The 19,941-nt window shown below is 46.6% G+C and overlaps 1 protein-coding gene across 2 annotated transcripts in view; it reads left to right on the top strand.

The window, feature by feature from the left end:
* The window catches only part of ACTR3B (actin related protein 3B), an 81,740-nt gene extending 62,402 nt beyond the window's left edge, over positions 1 to 19,338 (top strand). For both annotated transcript variants that reach the window (XM_064368854.1, XM_012442757.3), the window contains 3 exons: positions 16,368 to 16,493; positions 17,419 to 17,502; positions 18,385 to 19,338. In XM_064368854.1, coding sequence (XP_064224924.1) covers positions 16,368 to 16,493; positions 17,419 to 17,502; positions 18,385 to 18,480 — 306 coding nt within the window. In that variant the 3' untranslated portion in view covers positions 18,481 to 19,338. The remainder of the gene's footprint in view (positions 1 to 16,367; positions 16,494 to 17,418; positions 17,503 to 18,384) is intronic.
* The last annotated feature ends 603 nt before the right edge of the window (positions 19,339 to 19,941 follow it).

Below are 19,941 nucleotides of genomic sequence, written 5' to 3'. Positions count from 1 at the left end.
TGTCATCCAGTTCATTGAGTGCTGTTTGTCTCTGATAACTCCAGAATCTGTATCTGTAGCCCAAACACCAGCCTCATCCATCCAGTAGTCTTTCTATAACCATTGAGGTGTCAAATAGACCCTCAGATGTAATGGTGTGAGCGGAGCCCACCCTGTAAACCTGTTCCGCCTCTCGTTAGCAGAGGCTCCAGCCTTTCAGTTAGTTATTTAGGCCAATAACTTTAGAATTGTCTTCTGGCCTCCATTTTTCTCTTATACTGGACGTCATCCCTGTCAGTGAGTTCTGTTGACTCCATTCCCAAAACATACCTAGAAGCCACCATTTCTCATGGCCAAATCCATTGCTGTCCTGGCCAAGCCCATCTCAGTTCTTGCTGGTATTACTGCAGTGGCCTCCTAATTAGTCTCCCCTTTTCCAACACAAGCCAGAGTGATGCTGTTACCATCTTAATTACCCTAAATCAGGTCAGTCCGAGGAAACCCCAGAGCCCTCCGCTCACCCAGACTTAAAGCTCATCCTGCCAGGGGCTACCAGGCCCTGTGTGATCTGGCCCTGTGACCTCACTGAACTCATCTCCTGCTCCTCCTGTCTGCCCCACTCCATGACAGCCTGCCTGGTTCCCTCCTCGCTGCTGCTTAAGCCCTTCTGCTACAAGGGCTTTTGTATCTGCTGCGCCTTCTGCCTGGAAAATTCTTCCCGGTGTGGCTCACTTCCTCACTGCCTTCAAATACCGTCTTCTCGTGAGGCGCCCTGACCACCCTGTTTCAGACTGTACCTTGGCACTTTCCCCCACACCATTTTGCCCTGCCTTGCTTTGTTGTTTTCCCCATAACATTTATCTCATGATTTGCTATATATTTTACTTATTTATACTTAATAGTTCTATCTCCCTACCCAAAACACATCGCAAGAGGGCAACCATTTTGATATGTCAGATTCATTGCTGACCCGCGGTGCTCAGAACATTTCCTGGCCCGTGCGGGTGCTCAGTAAATGCTGCTGAACTGGCGAATGAGATGCACAGTACACTGTGGGGCCTGTGGGCTTTGTGCTCTCAGCGAGGAGTCGGGGAAGGAGGGGTTGCCAGGCTCGCAATTTTAGCACAATTGGTTTCCTTTTAGCACAATTGGTGAGTGGGGGCTTTCCAGGTGCCGGAAACATCCCCCAGAGATGCTCAGAGTCTGCAAGACCATGGAGATGTGGAGGCTGGAGGGCGGGGATGTAGGTTGGGTGAGACCTGAGGGGCCTTTGTCTGCTGTCTGGGGAGTTTGACTTTAGATTTGAAGACCAACTCTATAATCTTACTGAAAGAAGTATTTCAAAAGATACGCTTAGTAAATATTTGTTAAGCTGCTAAAGTAAACAAACCTCGAGTTCAGAATCTTATTTTCGGAAGTCATGTTAAGTTAGGTGCAGGGGCTCACGCCTCTGTAATCCCATTACTTTGCGGGAGGCCAGGGCTGGAGGATTTCTTGAGCCAGGAGTTCGAGACCAGCCTGGGGAATATAGGGAGACCCCATCTCTACCAAAAAAAAAAAAAAATTGCCATTTGTGGTGGAATGCACCTGTGACCCCAGCTACTTGGGAGGCTGAGGTGGGAGGATCACTTGAGCCCAGAAAGTTGAGGCTACAATGAGCTGAGATTGCACCATTGCACTCCAGCCTTGACAACACAGGGAGACCCTGTTGCAAGGAAAAAAAAAAAAAAGAAGTCATGTTGCTCTGTGCTCTATAAGCAGTGAAATAAAGTAGTGATATATGCTGTTTCATTTATTACTTTGAAAACAATATTAGATGAATAGGGCATTTAAAAATGTTTTGTCTGTGCTAGATTGGCTGCTGAGAGCTTTCTGTCTAGACTGTTGTATGGGATAATCTGCTGCTTTTCTAAAATTAAAGGGGTTTGATTTTAGAATATTAAAATTTTATCATTTGTGACATCTTTTCTTAAAGACTCCCTTAGAAAAATGTTTACTTACTTTTCCTTGTGGAAATTGACTAAGAATGCAGGCCGGATGTGATGGCTCATGTGTGTAATCCTAGCACTTTAGGGGGCTGAGGCAGGAGGATTGCTTAAGACCAGGAGCTTGAAACCAGCCTAGTTAACATAGCAAGACCCCATCTCTACAAAAGAAAAACTAAAAAATCAGCTGGATATGGTAGTATGCATCTGTAGTTCCAGCTACAGGTGGGAGGTTGAGGCAGGAGGATTGCTTGAGCCTGGAAGGTTGAGGCTACAGGAGGCTAGGATTGCACCACTGCACTCCACCTGGGTGACAGAGTGAGACCTTGTCTCAAAAAAAAAAAAGCCCCAAAAATAGAAAAACAAAAAAGAAACCTATTAGGCTAAATGTTTATATTTCTGAGGTACATAATTATTAGAATAAACACTGTTACTTTACTTTGAGATGAAATGGAAAGAATAAATTTATTGGGAATTTCACTTCTCTCTTTTTTTCTGCTTTTTCCCCACTCTGAAGGTGAAACAAGCATAGGTAATAAAAAACCCAAAGCAAATGATGCCTGTAAGCTGCATTTAAGCCACCAGAGTACATAAATCTGGATAATTCCTTAGGTTGAAAAATAATAAGCTCAGGCAACATTTTAATCCTCATAAAAGACGAGTTAGAAAGCCAGTTTTACCTTGATGCAAGCAGGCTAGCTAAAGCTAGAGAAGGGGTACTAGGAAAATGAGTGGGGACAGTCTGTCCTCTCCTGATCCCGCCCCTCTGCTGCTCCGGGACATCTCCTTGTGTTTAATCTCCCATAAAGACACCTGCTGAATACATTTTAGGAAAGAGAGGCAGATTCTCAACCATGTCATTTTCTCAGAGAAAATTGGATTGTGTGTTAGTAATAACAGTACCTGTCACACTGAGAAATGGTGTGTCGTAGGCATGGCTGAGAAGCTTCAGACAAGCTTCAGACCTGCTTTGTTGTGGTTTGTGCTCTAATTTATTTCTGTGTTTTCAAGCACCGGGAGAGGGATGCTTGAAAGGGATGGCAGTGTGAGGGGCTGGGAAGGCTGCGAAGTTGGATCTAGGGCTTTTTCCTTTTCCTCATATAGAGTCATTTCTCTGTTTAGAATGGAAACAACCCTTCCATTAAAGTTTTTTCATTTAATCAGGGGCGGGTAGGCTTTTGTAAAGCTGAGTTTGTTAAGAAATGTTTTCCTTGGTTTCAGTTACTATAACACTTAATTTTTGATTTCCTGTTTGTCTTGTGCAGCATGGTTGGTGGTGGTAAGAATAGGTTCATTTCTCCTCCAAAGGGACTTTAAAAGTAGTAACGCTTCTTCTAGTTCCCACTGCTTCGGACGCAGAGGTTTTTACAGCCACAGACCACTTTTTGCTCTATTAGGAGATGGTAAGTCATTTGACCTTGGATGGCCCTCAGGGTCAGAGTTCCGCCTCACTGCTTCAGAGTTTATTTCTGTTTGTCCTGGGGAGACACGCTGTGTTGATAGTGTTGTGTTCTGCTTGGGAGGAGGGCCCACATTATGAGAGGCTTGTTGTTGGATTTTGATGAATATCCAGAGGAGGGGTCCCAGAACAGCAAGAGATCCTGAAATAATGGCCTGTGAGACATGGTTGAGGGAAGTAGCATTGTTTGACTTGCGATTTGGCAGCGAGCAGTAGGCTGTCTTGGGATATTTGATGGGCAGCTGGCTGGAAGGTGAGCAGTGCCAAGGAAAGAGGGAGACCAGGGCAGATTTCAGCTCAGCGCAGGGAGAGCTACTTTACAGATTGGTCTTTACAAGGTGGTGTCTGAATTCTGTGTCACGGGAAGGGAGGCAGTGTGGGCTGATGGTTAGAGTGCCGTGCTGCGTGCATGGGCTGAGGGGGTTGGTGGCACTCAGGTGTGGTGAGTGTGTGGCCTGCAGGTGTGGATACCACATGCCAGTGAGCTCCTAGACTGCCAGGTGTGTGTTCTGCAATGCCTACCGCTTGCTCAGTTGTGTGACTTTGGCAGGTTACTTGATCTCACTGTGCCTCAGTGTCCTTCTCGGCAGAACAGGGATAGGAGTAGTACCTGCTTTATCCCATTATTGACAAGGTAAAAGGAGTTGGTGTGTGGAATTGCCTTCAGCTGTGTCAGGCAGATAGTAAGCACTGTTGTTGTATTCCATGAAATGACTTCAAGTGATATTCTGGAATGGCGCTCCACACCCAGGTCAGAGCAGCAGTTCCTCACCCGCTGCAGCCTCTAGCCGATTGACTTTTCTATTTTTAAAGTTCCCAGGGATTTTGCCTGGTTTCCTTTGCTTTTTCCCCCCGAGCAACCTCTGCCTTTGGGGACTCCTGCGCATCTCGAATTAGCTGCAGAGTAGCACACCACTTCCCCAGTGGCCCTCTTTGCTGGTGTGCAGGCACCTTTGGTTTTACTGCTTGATGCTAGCTAGGGCAGGGTTTCTTAGCCTGGGTGCTATTGACATTTTCCTTGTAGGATGTTTAGCAGCATCTCTGGCCTCTACCCAAAAAGTGTCAGTGACACCCACACACCGTCACCCAGGCCTGACAATCAAAATCGTCTCCAGATGTTGCTTAATGTCCACTGGGAGCACAGTTGTCCCTGACTGAGAACCTGGAAACTAGGGAGAAACATCAGGAGGTTACCAAAGTTCAAGGACTTACCAGAAACTGTCAGTTGTTGTTTCTGGTTCTTGAGTTACTTGCTAGAGTCTTTTTTCCTTTACTGACCCCCCTTTATTCCAGAGGGTAGAGCGAATGAAATGCTCATCGTTCATTCCACGATGCCTGAGGAGGGCCATGCTTACTGAGCGCTGTGTGCAGTGCCGGCTTCAGGGAGGAGTGGACAGACGGGGCATACACCTGACACTGCTCAGGCCTCTGCATGGCCCAGGGCGGAGAGGCTCAAGCAAGAGAACTCACCATGCTTGTCACAGTCCTGCCTTCTCTGAGCCGGTGCTGACATCATTACCATGTAATTTCCTTAGAGACCTGTGAGCAGCCTGGTGATGTCTTCACAGATGAGGGCAGGGCAGGGCAGCCCATGGGTGAGTGGGTTTGCTGCTTGGTTCAGGCCCCAGCACCAGGCAGTGGGGGGAATGTGAGGCCTTTGGGCATTCCCACCTGGCTGCAGGGAGCCTTTGGGTTTCCCACCTGGCTGCAGGGAACCTTTGGGCATTCCCATCTGGCTGCAGGGAGCCTTTGGGCATTCCCACTTGGCTACAGGGAGCTGGCTGGGGTCAGATGGTGAAGGGCTTCAAACAGCTGTCAGGAAACCTGGATTTGGGGCCAGTGCTGATTTGCCTTTCTAAACGCCTGTTTTCTGCCGGGCTCTGCTGTCATCTGGTGTTCCTGTCAGGCTGACAGCTCCATAGAGCCTGTCGCGTAGCACTTGTATGTTCCTTTTAGACCGTATTCCACCCTCCACTCTCCTTCTGGCAGGGTCCCCTTGTCCCCGGAAACTTCTGCTATTGGCCGCAGGGCGTGGGGCGAGTTGCAGCCGGGAGTCAGCCCCATGGGTGGTGCAGGTGGCTTAGGGTGAGGCTGGTCAGGGGCTGCTGAAGTACGAGCCAGCTCCTTCCACCTTGTCCGTGAGAGGCACCATCTGGGGCAGCTCTGCTCTGGCCAGCTTCCCCAGGATGTGCCCACACTGGGACTTTTCTAACCTGGAGGCTGTTGTTCTTCTGTGTATAGAGCTGCAGTTCAGTTCAGTAATTGTAGGCTGAAGGTCAACATGATGAAAACAAGAGTACTTTGCAGCAGTAGCTTAGAAACAGTATCTGGGCAGAGCTAGTGGAAGACATGTAGGAATGCAGCCTGTCTGGTGACACGTGTGCAGGAGACATGACCATCTCTGTGTTGTTACAGATCTGGAAACTGCTGCGTGTGTCACATCCGTGTAGACAGTGGATGTGGGGATGTATCTGCTGTTAGTTGTCATGTTCAGAAGCTCAGGCAGGAGCAAAACATGAGATAAAGCTGTTATTTGGTCTGGGACCCAGAGGCTCTCGCCTTCTCCCGGAGTTCTCTCTAAAGTGTGTCTGTGTGAAAGAGGATGTTTGCCAGTGAGGAGGAGTAGAGTTAGAGAGTGGGGGTGACAGGAGTGTCTGCAGAGGGCAGAAGGAGCATTTTGCCCATTTTTAATTGATTTCTTCTTTATTGAGTTACAACTCAATAAGAATTCTTCAGATATCCTGGATACAAATCCTTTGTCAGGTTTATGTGTTGCAGATGTTTTTTCTAGTCTGTGGCTTGTCTTTTCATTTTCTTACATGGATAGTTACTTTGGGGAGGAGTGAGTAGAGATCTAGGGCTGTTCCTTCTTAAATACTAAAGGCTGTGTTGAGTTTACTGGTTCACATTGGAATTTCTGAACACAAAGAAACGTGTGGAACTAGGGTGAGAGCTGAAGTTTGCATTTAGGAAAGGCCTCAAAGTACAGAGCGTATTGTTTTCCTATTGTCCATAGCAACTATTGGGGATTAAATGTTAAAAATGTTAAAATAAAATTGGGTGACTTGACTCAATCTTCCATCCTCACCCTGTTACAGGCCACTGAGAAAATGAAGAGTTAGAGACGGTGTACCTCGGCTGAACGTGTGCACCCTCTCTAGGCTTCTTTCTTGCCATTTAAGTCTCAGACGCCACCTTTTCAGCAAGGTCTTTCCTGCCCTCTCAACTCAGAGTGGCCCCTCGCCATCACTTTCTCTTCTGTTGCTCTGTTTTTAAAAGTTCAACTTTGAGGTGTATTTTACATAGAGTAGAATGAACCCATTTTAAGTGTATGACTTGAAAAGATTTGACAAGTTTACATACTTATGTGATAATCACCACAGTTAAAGTAAGAAGGGAACCATCACTTGCGGAAGTTCCTCAGGCCCTGCTCCAGGAAGGCACCAATCTGCTATCACTGTAGAGGGGATTTGACTTTCCAGAGTTTGGTATACAGGAGTCCCTTCTTATCCATGGGGGACATGTCCCAAGACCCCCAGTGGATGGCTGAAAGTGTAGATGGTACCAAACCCTCTGCGTACTATGTTTTTTTCCCTGAATATATACATACTTTTGATGAAGTTTATAAATTAGGTACAGGAAGAGATTAACAGCAATAACTAATAATAAAATGGAAGAGTTATAACAGTATGTTAGCATCACCACTCTTGTGCTTTGGGGCTGTTAAATAAAATGAGGGTTACCTGAACTCCAGCAGTGTGATGCTGCAGTAGTCCATCTGATCACCGGGGTGGCTGCTGAGTGACTCAGGGCACATAGCATATACAGTGTGGACATGCTGGACAAAGAGATGACTCGTGCCCCAGGCGGGACAGAGTGGGACAGCTCCAGATTTCATCACGCTTCTCAGAATGGTACACAGTTTAAAACTTACAAAGTGTTTATTTCTGGAATTTTCCATTTAATCTTTTTAGACTGTGGTTGACCATGGGCAATTGACACCATGGAGTGTGAACCGCAGACAATGGGGGCTGCTGGAAATGGAGTTGCTCCATGTGCTCTGTTTCTGGCTTCCTTCACTCAGCTGGTGCTTTTGAGGTGTACGTGCATGTCATCTGTCCTTTCTTACTGCTGGGAGCACTTCAGCAAATGGCTGTGCCACAAGTCAGCCGTCTCCTGCTGGCGGACATTTGAGTTGTTTGGGCTGTTACCAAGAGCCCTGCTCTGGACATTTGGAAATACACTCAGCGTTTACTGGATATGTTTTATTCCGCTTGGGAAATAGCTGGGAGTGCAGTTGCTTTGTTGTATGCTAAGTGTACATAATTTTCACGTTATGGAAACTGCTAGACTTTTTCCAAAGTACTTAGAGCGTCTGCCCTCCCACCAACAATGGACAGGAGTTGCAGTGTTCGTCTTAACCTGAACGTGGTGTGTGGTGGATTTCAGCTGTACGGTCCGGATTACAGATGTTGTTGATGTCTTTTCCTGTACTTATTGGTCATTGGTATATTTTCTTTCGTGAAATGTCTATTTGAATCTTTTGCCCATTTTTAATTGATTTCTTCTTTATTGAGTTACAACTCAATAAGAATTCTTCAGATATCCTGGATACAAATCCTTTGTCAGGTTTATGTGTTGCAGATGTTTTTTCTAGTCTGTGGCTTGTCTTTTCATTTTCTTAGTGGTGTCTTTTGAAGAACAGAAACGTATGGAAACCCATTTATCAACTTTTTTCTTTTTTGCTTCATGCTTTCTTATGTTCTAGCTAAGAAATTTTTACCTACCACAAAATTACAAAGTTTTGGAAACTGGTTTTTAGAAGAAATTTTGTACTTTTAGCCCTTACATTTAAACCAGTGATAAATTTTGAATTAATTTGTGTATATTAAATGAGAAAGTAAATAAATGTTCATCCTCTCATTCCACGGATATCAATTTTTCCAACATAGTTTGTTGAAAAAGATGATTCTTTCCCTATTGAAGTATCTTGGTGACTTTATCCAAAATCATTTGACCACATAGTCATAGCACTGTTTGTATGGTTATGTGAATACATGAAAGAAATGAATTTATATACTATGCCTTTGAAGGCAACTCAAGATCATGTAATGCTTCTCAAGTATTATAATGAACATTTACTTTCATACCCTAGTGAATAATTTTTTAATTAAAAAACCTATTACAGAGACATGACAAGTAATTGCATAGTCTGACCCTGCACTGGACTCTGGACTGGAGAGAAAAAAATGCTATAAAGAATATTAATAAATCAAGTGACAAAATGGGAATAGGAACAGCAGATTAAAGTTTTGTATTAATGTTAAGTTTATGAAGTTGGCAGTTGTACTGTGGTAATGTAAAGGATGTTCTCAGTTTTAGTAAATATACACTAAAGTATTTAATAGTAAAGGGCCATGATGTATATAAGTTACTGTCAGATGCTCCCCGCCCCAATATGTGTGTGTGTATGTGGCGGGGAGGGGACAGAATAAATGCGTGCAAATGATAAAGAAAAACACTACTGTAAATGTTAACAGTAGGCAAATCTGAATAAAGAGTGTATCGCTTTTGCTAAGCTTGAAATTTTTTCTAAATTAAAAAATTATTTTATTTTTATTTTTTTGAGATGGAGTTTCACTCCTGTTGCCCAGGTTGGAGTGTAACGGTGCGATTTCAGCTCACTACAGCCTCTGCCTCCTGGGTTCAAGTGATTCTTCTGCCTCAGCCTCCCAAGTAGCTGGGATTATAGGCATGCACCACCACACCCAGCTAATTTTGTATTTTTAGTAGATACGGGGTTTCACCAAGTTGGTCAGGCTGGTCTCAAACTCCTGACCTCAGGTGATCCACCCTCCTTGGCCTCCCAAAGTGCTGGAATTACAGGCATGATCCCAGCCTACCATGCCAGGCCTAAAAAAATCTCTTGTATTAATTTGTTGTCTTAATATTTGCCTTTTACATAAAAGTAGAATTTAAATGTATTAAAATAGCCATTAATAGTGATTTACAAATTCTCATTCTCTGAAATCCAGCTCCCAGTTTTGCTGGGTAAATTGCCCTGTTTGAAGTTTTCTGAGGATAAATTTTATCTGTCACTATCTTTTTTGTCACCTAGTTTGATTACAGTGGTTAAAATTATTACAGAACCTTCTGCACAAGAGCCCATGTATGTCTTAAGAAGGTGGAATTACTGTTCAGTTCATGTATCACTCCAAGGATTTAATGTGAATCTGATTGTATGTTAAGTCCTCTTTTGTATTTGATCTATTTTCTAACACAGCAAAGTCAACAGAAAGAGCCTGTAATGCCACCAGATACAGATTATCTACTTCTAGGCCAGAAATCTGAGAGGATTTAGAGGAGATTAGTATATCTGGTGAGCTCTCATAACAGTGGTGCTTAGTTGACCTGGTTGGTGAGACCATCCTGTCCCCTTGCCATGGCCCAGTGGGACCCTTGCTGTCTTATCCACCACTTGCAACTTGAGTGTCTTAATTGACTCGGTTTAGGGATTTTTGTTTTCTTCAACTCTAATCAGGCTTTGAAGTTTTTTTGCTTTTTCTTTTTGAGACAGAGTCTTACTCTGTTGCCCAGACTGGAGTGCAGTGGCATGATCTCGACTCACTGCAACTTCCGCCTCCTGGGTTCAAGTAATTCTCCTGCTTCAGCCTCCTGAGTAGCTGGGATTACAGGTGGCCGCAGCATGCCCGCCTAATTTTTGTATTATTAGTAGAGATGGGGTTTCACCATGTTGGTCAGGCTGGTCTTGAACTACTGACCTTGTGATCTGCATGCCTCGGCCTCCCAAAGTGCTAGGATTACAGGCGTGAGCCACCGTGCCTGGCCGCTTTGAAGTTTTGTATCCATTTACATACGATATATGCTGGGTAACATCATGCACGTTATAACTTGGACTCACACTACCCCTCAGGTAGTGTTTTCATTTTTTGCCCTTTTTTTCAAAGTCTCTCCTGTTCCAGATTCTTTTCGTTTGCTGAATACTTTCTGAGCTCATGATGTTCCTTTCAGAATTTTCTCCAGAAGTACCTTGATGGCACAGGCTGTCCCGAATCTTTCCAGTATTCATGCCATGTTGTCTTCAGGTTTTATTGTGTTGCCTAGTTTTAAAGTTCACTGCCTGTGGCTACGTTAACTGTGCCCATGCAGAGTGCTGACCGTGAGGAGCTCTAGTCTGTGCTGAGCTGTACACTTGGTGCTCATGTGTATTTCACGGTGAGGAAGCAGGGATTAGAATCGCAAAGGAGCAGCGTGAATGAGGGCTGTTGGGCCCCCGCCTGTTGCTGGGTCGTGACCTCCCCTTATAGAATCTCCTGAGATGGATGCCACTACTGAAGTGACTTGGCTCTGTTTTAGGGGCCTATGCGTGGGGTGGTGTGTGCAGCTCTCCTGGTGCTCTTGGCAAAAGCGGAGCACATGGGCGCCTGAGGGACTGCCGTTGGCCGGGGCTGTGCCTGCCTGAGACCCCGTTGAGAGCGCAGCACAGTCTTAGCTTCCACCTGCAGCTGTCTTCCTGGGCGTTTTCTTAAGTGAAAGGAAAGATTCAGCCATGAAATGATTTTTGTTTTACTTATTTTTAATGTAGGAAACAAATAGAATTGCTTTTTAGAAGAAAAATCGGATATGAATGCATTTATAACATTCAAACGATTGTTTTAAAAATGCAGGCAGTCTCTACTCTGCAGAGCTCACCAGTATGTTTTCTTCACGTTTGTAGTTCAGTGCCTTTTTTTTTTTTTTAAGATGGAGTTTTGCTCTTGTTGCCCAGGATGGAGTGCAGTGGCACAATCATGGCTCACCGCAACCTCTGCCTCCCGGGTTCAAGCGATTCTCCTGCCTCAGCCTCCCAAGTAACTGGGATTATAGGCATGCGCCACTACACCTGGCTAATTTTGTATGTTTAGTAGAGATGGAGTTTCTCCATGTTGGCCAGGCTGGTCTTGAACTCCTGCCCTCAGGTGATCCACCTGTCTCGGCCTCCCACAGTGCTGGGATGACAGGCGTGAGCCATCCTGCCAGTTCAGTGCCTTTAATTCAAGTGCTTGCCGAATGCAGCGGGATGTTTGCTGCCAATCACAGGGATACTTAGGCTTTTGAGGTTTGTCCCTCAATTACTGAAGGAAAAAAGGAATTCAAAATGAGGAGCCAGCATCCTTTCGTAAACTCCTTGAATGATTAACTGTATTTTGCCTGAAGATAGTGCAGCTGAGCTTCAGCTCTCCTATTTGCCTGTCCTTAGAAATTCACACCCCTTTCCCCTCCTGCCTGCATGCCTGCCTGCCTTCTAGTGTGGAAAATTTGAAGCAGGCAGGAAAGTTTATCCAATATGCAAGGATGAAGTAGCTGAAGGAAACTTGGTAAGGAGAAGTGAGGGTGGGAGATAGCGCAGCAGGGTCGGACGAGGACAGAGCCCTTGCACACCATTCTGTGGTAGTGCCTAGCCATGGGAGAGGCCCCTCCTGACTCTCAGCTTCGCAGCAGCCAGGGAAAAGAGGGGAACCCAGTCTATAATGGAAGGCACAGGGCTCATGGGACATATGATTAAGGCCAGTGGGTTTTCCTAAGAGGCCCAGCTTTTTCTGACGCTGAGAGCTGAGAGAAATTTCTTCTTTAGACCCTCACTGAGAATACCTTCCTCACCCATCCCCATGTGGATAATGACGTGCGTTTCCTCCTGCCGTGTCTTCCAGTGGCTCGAGGTGCAAGTTCAGAGGGGAGACAGTCCTCTGGGTGAATACGGAAAGAACGCCGAGCAGACAGGGAGCATTCCCCTGGTACTTTCGGATCATTTAGAAGACTTAGAGGTGTGAACAGACTACGTACCCCTCAGATTATCCTTCCAAATAACAATAGCAGAATTTTGAGATGAGGCAGCAGGTATGCCCATGGTGCTGTGTTGGGCATTGGGTGTCACAGTTAGAAGCAGACTCGTTCCTTTGACCATTGTCTGAGGGAAGGATAAGCTCACCAAGTCTAGGGTGACAGTCAAGGAACCTGGCCTGGGGCTCCTCTGCTGCACAGCGGTGGGCCAAGGGAGAGTTCTGACACCCCAGGCTTCCTTGGAACACGGGGATCGCCTGACATACGGGCTATGAGGAGACTAAGCAGAGAGCGAGGCTGTAGGAACCTTAGCCTGGAAAAGTTTTAAAGGAGTTTCTGCAGTGGACTTTAAAAAGCAAATGAAAAACAATAGCAAAAGAACAAAAAGACGAAACCAGAAACCTCAGCAAAAGTACCCTTAGAATGTCTGATTTCAAGCACTGGCCCATCCTTGCTCTTCCTCAGTCCTCATTTAATTCTTACTGGATATAGGCCAGGGTCTATCTCTCCAGACGTCATCAGCCAGTGTTGCCAGTAACTAGAGAGCAGGAGGAGGGGTCAGTCGAGGCTTATTTTAAGATGAGATGATCAAAATATCAATAATGCTTTTAAGTTATGATTCTTAATATGATGGTAACTAGGTATGCAGTGTGTCTGAAACAGTCACCAGGCCATGAGACCCATCTGAAGGAAGCCAGGGATCAGAATATAATCCTGTTTATGTGATTTCAAGCTGCCACCCTATCTGCCAGGGACTTGTTCCTGCCAGTCCTCACCTTTTGGTGACATGTCATCTGAGTGTTGTTAACCAGGGGCTCCCCTGAGTTCAGCGTTCCCATAGCTGCAGCTGTGGTTGATGGTCCCTAGATGCTGACAGGAGCCAGGCACTCTCAGGTTGGTCATGAGAGATTTCTCCACAAGGTGATAGAGGACAACAGTGATTATTCATGATGCTGATCCTGGGACAGGATATTGGCTTGAAAACTAGACTTAAAATTTGTCAAGAAGACAGGTGCTCAGTTACCTCATAGTATCCGTGTGGCGAGGGGTGTCGGGGTTGCCTTTTGAGAAATGGACGTGACAGCAGTTTCTTCAGTTGGCCATGCCCACAGAGTTTTAAGAAAGCAAACAAACTTGTAGCAGTGAAACCCCCAGATGAGGACAGACTGCACAATTCTCGTGGCAGAGAACCGTTGCCAGGAATTTTATCCAGTGTGTTCATTATCAGATAGTCTCTGTAAGGTGGGGGTACCCCCCTTAGAGGGTCTGCTGCGTTCAGGGCTGTTCCCTGTGAGAAGTGGGGGGCAGGCACCAGGAGTGGGGTGGGGTGGTAGGTTCCAGCAGATCTCTCACTGCTGCAGAGAGCCCTGGCAAGATGGCCTCAGAACCACCTTGATTCCTGTCCCTGAAGGCCAAGCCCAGATCTTCCCATAAACATATTACACTTGGCCGGGTGTGGTGGCTTACGCCTGTAATCCTAGCACTTTGGGAGGCTGAAGTGGATGAATCATGAGGTTAGGAGTTCGAGACCAGCCTGGCCAACATGGTGAAACCCCGTCTCTACTAAAAGTACAAAAAATTAATTGGGTGTAGTGGCGGTCGCCTGTAGTGCCAGCTACTTGGGAGGCTGAGGCAGGAGAATTGCTTGAACTTGGGAGGCAGAGGTTGTAGTGAGGCGAGATCACGCCACTGCACTCTAGCCTTGATGACAGAATGAGACTGTCTTGAAATACATACATACATATATGACTTAAGATTCTTGAGCTGATAAAAAAATATTGTGGCACAGTTTTGTGAGACCACAGGTAGCCACTTGTTGGTGGTTTCCCATGGCTCTGTCCCTGGCCAAGCCACTGTAGAAGCTTTAGCTCAGGGGTGTCCAACCTTTTAGCTTTCCTGGGCCACATTAGAAGAAGAATTGTCTTGGGCTACACATAAAGTACACTCACACTATTGATAGCTGGCAAGCTAATAAAAAGGTCCTGTGCATAATTTTTTTGATATTCACTACAGATAAACAAAAATGTTGGATTCAAAGGGTTGGACACAGCTTCTTTAGCCCCTGACGGCCTTTTCACCTTAGAAGCTGAGCAGCTACAGCATGTTAGATGATTTATGAAACATCTGCTGTTGGTAGGTAATCAGAGGTGAAATTTCTCTTTACAGACACTCAGGGTAGAATTGGGGCAGATCCCAGGTGGAAGGCCAGGTCCGTGGTGGCGGCTTCAGGTGGAAGGCCAGATCCCTGGTCACTTCCCCAGGTGGAAGGCCAGATCCCCAGTGGCTTACCCAGGTGGAAGGCCAGATCCCTGGTCACTTCCTGAGGTGGAAGGCCAGATCCTCAGTGGCTTTCCCAGGTGGAAGGCCAGATCTCCGGTGGCTTCCCGTCCCCGGTGGCTTCCCCAGGTGGAAGGCCAGATGCCCGGTGGCTTCCCCAGGTGGAAGGCCAGATCCCCGGTGGCTTCCGGTCTGGTGGCTTCCCCAGGTGGAAGGCCAGATCTCTGGTGGCTTTTCCAGGTGGAAGGCCAGATCCCTGGTGGCTTCCCATGGCTCCTGCCCCCTTTCATTCTTCCTGCTCTCACTTCAACTATCTAATCCTGAGTCTACGTGAGTGCTGTCACAGCAGTTCTAGGAGTTGGCATGAGAGAAAAATGATCCCTGTCCACTCCATCCTGGCTGTCTTTCCCCCGGAGAGCCGTAAGCAGGAGTGGATTGCTTTCACACCATACAACTTAGAACCTGGGTTGCTGGGGACAGAAAAGTGCATTTTTTTCTGTACTGATTCCTTGTGACTTCTGCTTACCTGTAAACTTGGTGAGGGACTCACTGTTCACGCACACAGAGCTGACTGAGAGGACTGCCTGAAAACAGAGTTCTACAGTTGGTCAGAAACTTGGGAAGAGCTAACATATTGAGAGGGTCTTAAAGCAAGTAGGGCTTTTTGACTCCTTGAAGGATGAATTTCCTTATGTAGTTTTCTCATTTGGTGTTTTCTCTAAGAAAGTTCAATCAGGAGATATATTATTCCCCCTTGTCAGTGGGGGATACGGTTCAAGACCCCCCAGTGGGTGCCTGAAACCGCAGCTAGTACCAAATCCTGTATATACCGTGTTTTTTCTTGTACATACATACCTATGATAACGTTTAATTTAGAAATTAGGCACAGCAAGAGACTTTTGAACAGCAATAACTAATAATAAAATACAATAATTACTATAACAATATACTATAGGAACAGTTATATAAATGTGGTCTCTCTCTCTCTCTCTGTCTAAATATCTTACTGTACGTGCTCACCCTTCCTCATCTTGTGAGGGTATGAGATGATGCAGTGCCCGTGGTGAGAGGGCGAGAGGTGAGTGACGTAGGTTAGGCCACTGTAGCCTCTGACATGCATCAGAAGAGGACTGGCTGCTTGGGTGACCTGGGCCATCAAGCCATGAGGATGTCAGTGGCTGTAGGTCAGGAGCTGATGGTGTGGATGACTGACAGGCGGGCAGCACGGACAACACTGGACAGAGGGCTGGTTGAGGTTCTGGGCAGGGGGAGCGGGGCAGGCAGGTGCTTCCCCTTCCTCGGCCCCACACCGAGCTTCTGTGTGGCCACTGAGTGAGTCCTGGCACTGGAGGGCAGTGCTGGTTGGGTGGCTCACCGGAGAACGTTTCTTTGGGTAACTTGGATGCTTTCTTTCCAAGATCGTCCTTCTAAGAGGCTTCAGGCATCCATTAGAAGACTTTCCCCTGGTGATGATTAAGGCAAAGCAGCGGGAGAGCCAGTGGTCATGTGGCTCAAGTCAGCTGGAGAGTTTCTGTTGTTACTTGTGGCTTCCTGGTCCTTGTGAGGGGTAGGCAGGAGGAGCATAAGGGAGCAGAATCGCCTTGTTTTTGCCTTGCTGTAATGGAGGAAAGGATCCAGGAGCCATCTGTGACACATTGTTGTCACCATAAAAAAAGAAATCTACATTTTTTCCAATAGCATTAACTTTGCTTCTGATCGTGTCTCTCATAGGGCCGGTGTGTCATGCCCACAAGCGACTGGGCCTGTGGGGTTCTGTTGTGGGTGGGTGATTTTACCCAAGGCTCCATCTCCTTTGTGTCTTGTAGAATGTCGTTCTCTCAGGAGGCTCCACCATGTTCAGGGATTTCGGACGCCGACTGCAGAGAGATTTGAAGAGAGTAGTGGATGCCAGGCTGAGGCTCAGTGAGGAGCTCAGCGGCGGGAGGATCAAGGTAGGAGCCAGGGGCCTCCACGTGGTGCCGGGGGAGGAGGGCGGTTTCTGCGCTGGGCCTGACTTGGGCCTTCCTGACACAGAGTTTATCTGGGCCACGTGAAAGAAAAACAAATGTGTGTCGCTTTCTGAGCTGCACTGTGACATTACCACGGGGGTTTGCTGCCGGAGCTCCTTCCAGGCCGGTGGTTCAGACCTATGGTCCTGGTGACACAGCCACGGCAGCTTCACAGTCTCCCTGGTCATACCTGCTAGCAGTTGCCTTTTGTGTCGTACTTTTACGACATGGGGCATAATGACCAGCGTCCCCAGGAGATAGTACTAATTTACCATGAAGATCTTCTCATGTCCTCTGGAAATGTTCTCATTAAACGAAAATAACTCATGTTAGCAGGGAGTTACAAGGCGTCTCTCCAAGATAGTAATTCTCTGGCAGCTGGTGATTATCTTGGGCTTCTAACCAAGAGCGGGCTTGGATGGGGGGCTGCGGGCCAGAAAGAGAGTGCACGAGTCCACGGCTGGGAAAGCACAGCTTCTTTTCGTATTTTGGGGATGGTCAGTCTTACTTGGGATGAACCCTCCAGTGCCAGAACATCTGAAATATTTGGTCAAAAAAAAAAATCAGTGAGGTTAGTTGCTTGGATTTTGTACTTTTGTACTTTAATGCCCTCAGTGTTGTGAGAGGGCGGTTCTGCTTGCTGGGCGCACCGTGTTCCTTTGAGCCCCCAGGGCTGGAATTATGGTAGATCTGGTGGGGGATTTGGCAGCAGAGGCAGAGTGTCACTGAGTGCTGGGTGTGAGGTTGTACTTGTGCCACTGAGTGGAGGGTGGCTCCGGGTGAAGCCATGGTCGGGTCAGCTGGAGGGTGACTGGATCACAGATGTGTCTGTGTGTGTGCAGTAAGTGAGAGCTGCTTTCTCTTCCAGCCGAAGCCCGTGGAGGTGCAGGTGGTCACGCATCACATGCAGCGCTATGCCGTATGGTTCGGAGGCTCCATGCTGGCCTCGACTGTAAGTCCCTCTCTCAAGGGCTCCGTGTTGCCATTCCTGTGCTCGCTGTTGAGTTTGGGCAAATATTGTCTAAGAAGGTGAAATAGTGTGCGCTCTAAACAGACAATTCTGTAGATATAAACTATATATATATATTTATTTTTCTTTTTGAGACAGAGTCTCGCTCTGTCTGACTCTGTCGCCTAGGCTGGAGTGCAGTGGTGTGATCTTGCCTCACTGCAACCTCTGCCTCCTGAGTTTAAGCAATTCTCCTGCCTCAGCCTCCCAGGTAGCTGGGATTATAGGCATCCACCACCACGTCTGGCTAATTTTTTTGTTGTATTTTTAGTAGAGATGGAGTTTCACCATGTTGGCCAGGCTGGTCTCGTACTCCTGACCTCAGGTGATCCACCCGCATTGGCCTCTTAAGTGCTGGGATTACAGGCTGAGCCACTGTGCCTGGCCCTATATATAAACTATATCTTAATAATCACACAACACATTTATCAAGTATCCTTGTTAATTAGGGGTTACAGATAACATGATAAGTGGAATCCAAACATAATCTAAAAAAAAAACCCACATTAATCATTAATTCCAGTGACTTTTCCAAATAATTATTATTTTTCCCCCTCAAATTTGTGAATAGCTCACATGTTGTTAGTGGGGGAGCAGCATTTGTTTGGTCCTAAGAAGACAGAGGCTGACAAAACTTCTAAAAAGTAAAATAATCCCCATTTAGTAGTAGTTCAGTCCATCAAAGAGGTAAAATCTTACACAGCAGTGGTCCCATGAGGCAGGGTAGAGGCTGGGATGAGGAGAGTGTCTTGCCTGCGTGGTAGCAGCTTTCCGTCGATTCTCTTCTGAAGTGCGTTCTCTCCTTCTGCCTGTTGCCTCTGGTAGCCCGAGTTCTTTCAGGTCTGCCACACCAAGAAGGACTATGAAGAGTACGGGCCCAGCATCTGCCGCCACAACCCCGTCTTCGGAGTCATGTCCTAGTGTCTGCCTGAAAGCGTCGTCTGATGGTGTCACGTTGGGGAACAAGTGTCCTTCAGAACCCAGAGAAGGCCGCCGTTCTGTAAATAGTGACGTCGGTGTTGCTGCCGAGCAGCGTGCTTGCATTGCCGGTGCATGAGGCGCGGCGCGGGTCCTTCAGTCAAAGCCATTTATCCGTGTGCCGACGCTGTCTGCCAGCCTCCTCCTTCGCCCGCCCTCCTCCTGCCCCCCCTTCCCCCCCTCCTCCCTCCTCCTCCCCCTCCTCCTCCCCTTCCTCCTCCTCCTCCTCCTTGCTGCTAGCTGACAAATACAATTCTGAAGGAATCCAAATGTGACTTTGGAAATCGTCAGAGAAAACAACCTTAGAAAATGGCACAAAATCGTTGTGCACCAGGAGAGAATGTGGGGGCACAAACCCTTTTCCTCCCAGCCTATTTTTGTAAATAAAATGTTTAAACTTGAAATACAAATCGATGTTTATATTTCCTATCATTTTGTATTTTATGGTATTTGGTACAACTGGCTGATACTAAGCACGAATAGATCTTGATGTCATGGAGTGCTGTAATCCAAAGTTTTTAATTGTGAGGCATGTTCTGATATGTTTATAGGCAAACAAATAAAACAGCAAACTTTTTTGCCACTTGTTTGCTAGAAAATGATTATACTTTATTGGAGTGACATGAAGTTTGAACACTAAACTGTATTGTATGAGAATTACTACAGATCATGTGTCTTTTAGTTTTTTGTTTGAACTTTCTGGAGCTGTTTTATAGAAGATGATGGTTTGTTGTCGGTGAGTGTTGGATGAAATACTCCCTTGCACCATTGTAATAAAAGCTGTTAGAATATTTATAAATATCTTTCTGCTGTAGTGTGGTGGTCTTTTGGTTTTCTCCCTTGTCACTGTGCTTCTCTTTTACATTATTGGAGGATTTCATTAACACCAAGTTCATGGAAGGAAATTTCTTTTTTTTTGGTTAGGAGGGTGGATGGAGATTCACTCCTGTTGCTCAGGCTGGAGTGCAATGGTATGATCTTGGCTCACTGTAACCTCTGTCTCCTGGGTTCAAGTGATTCTCCTGCCTCAGCCTCCCGAGTAGCTGGGATTATGGGTGCCCATCAGCACGCCTAACTAATTTTGTATTTTTAGTAGAGACGGGGTTTCTCCATGTTCGTCAGACTGGTCTTGAACTCTCGACCTCAGGTGATCTGCCTGCCTCGGCCTCCCAAAGGGCTGGGATTACAGGCGTGAGCCACTGCACCTGGCCAGGAAATTTCTTTTTCTGAATGATGTGGATGGCCTGCTCTGCAGTGGTGTGGGTCTGGATAACCCATCAGAGATGGTTTTTGTGTCTGGGGTATGGTGGGAAGGAGTGCCTAATGATTTCTGATGTTCTTTCCTAGAAATTCAGGATTCATGGCTGTAAGCTTTCAGTAACTACTCTGATGTTTGCCGAACGG

The sequence above is a fragment of the Aotus nancymaae genome, unplaced genomic scaffold (genome assembly GCF_030222135.1).
Source record: "Aotus nancymaae isolate 86718 unplaced genomic scaffold, 86718_ANA_hifiasm-v0.15.2.pri h1tg000002l, whole genome shotgun sequence".
In the NCBI taxonomy this organism is placed as follows: domain Eukaryota; kingdom Metazoa; phylum Chordata; class Mammalia; order Primates; family Aotidae; genus Aotus; species Aotus nancymaae.
The sequence above is the reverse complement of the archived record's forward strand: the minus strand, read 5'-3'. Positions and strand labels throughout refer to the sequence as shown.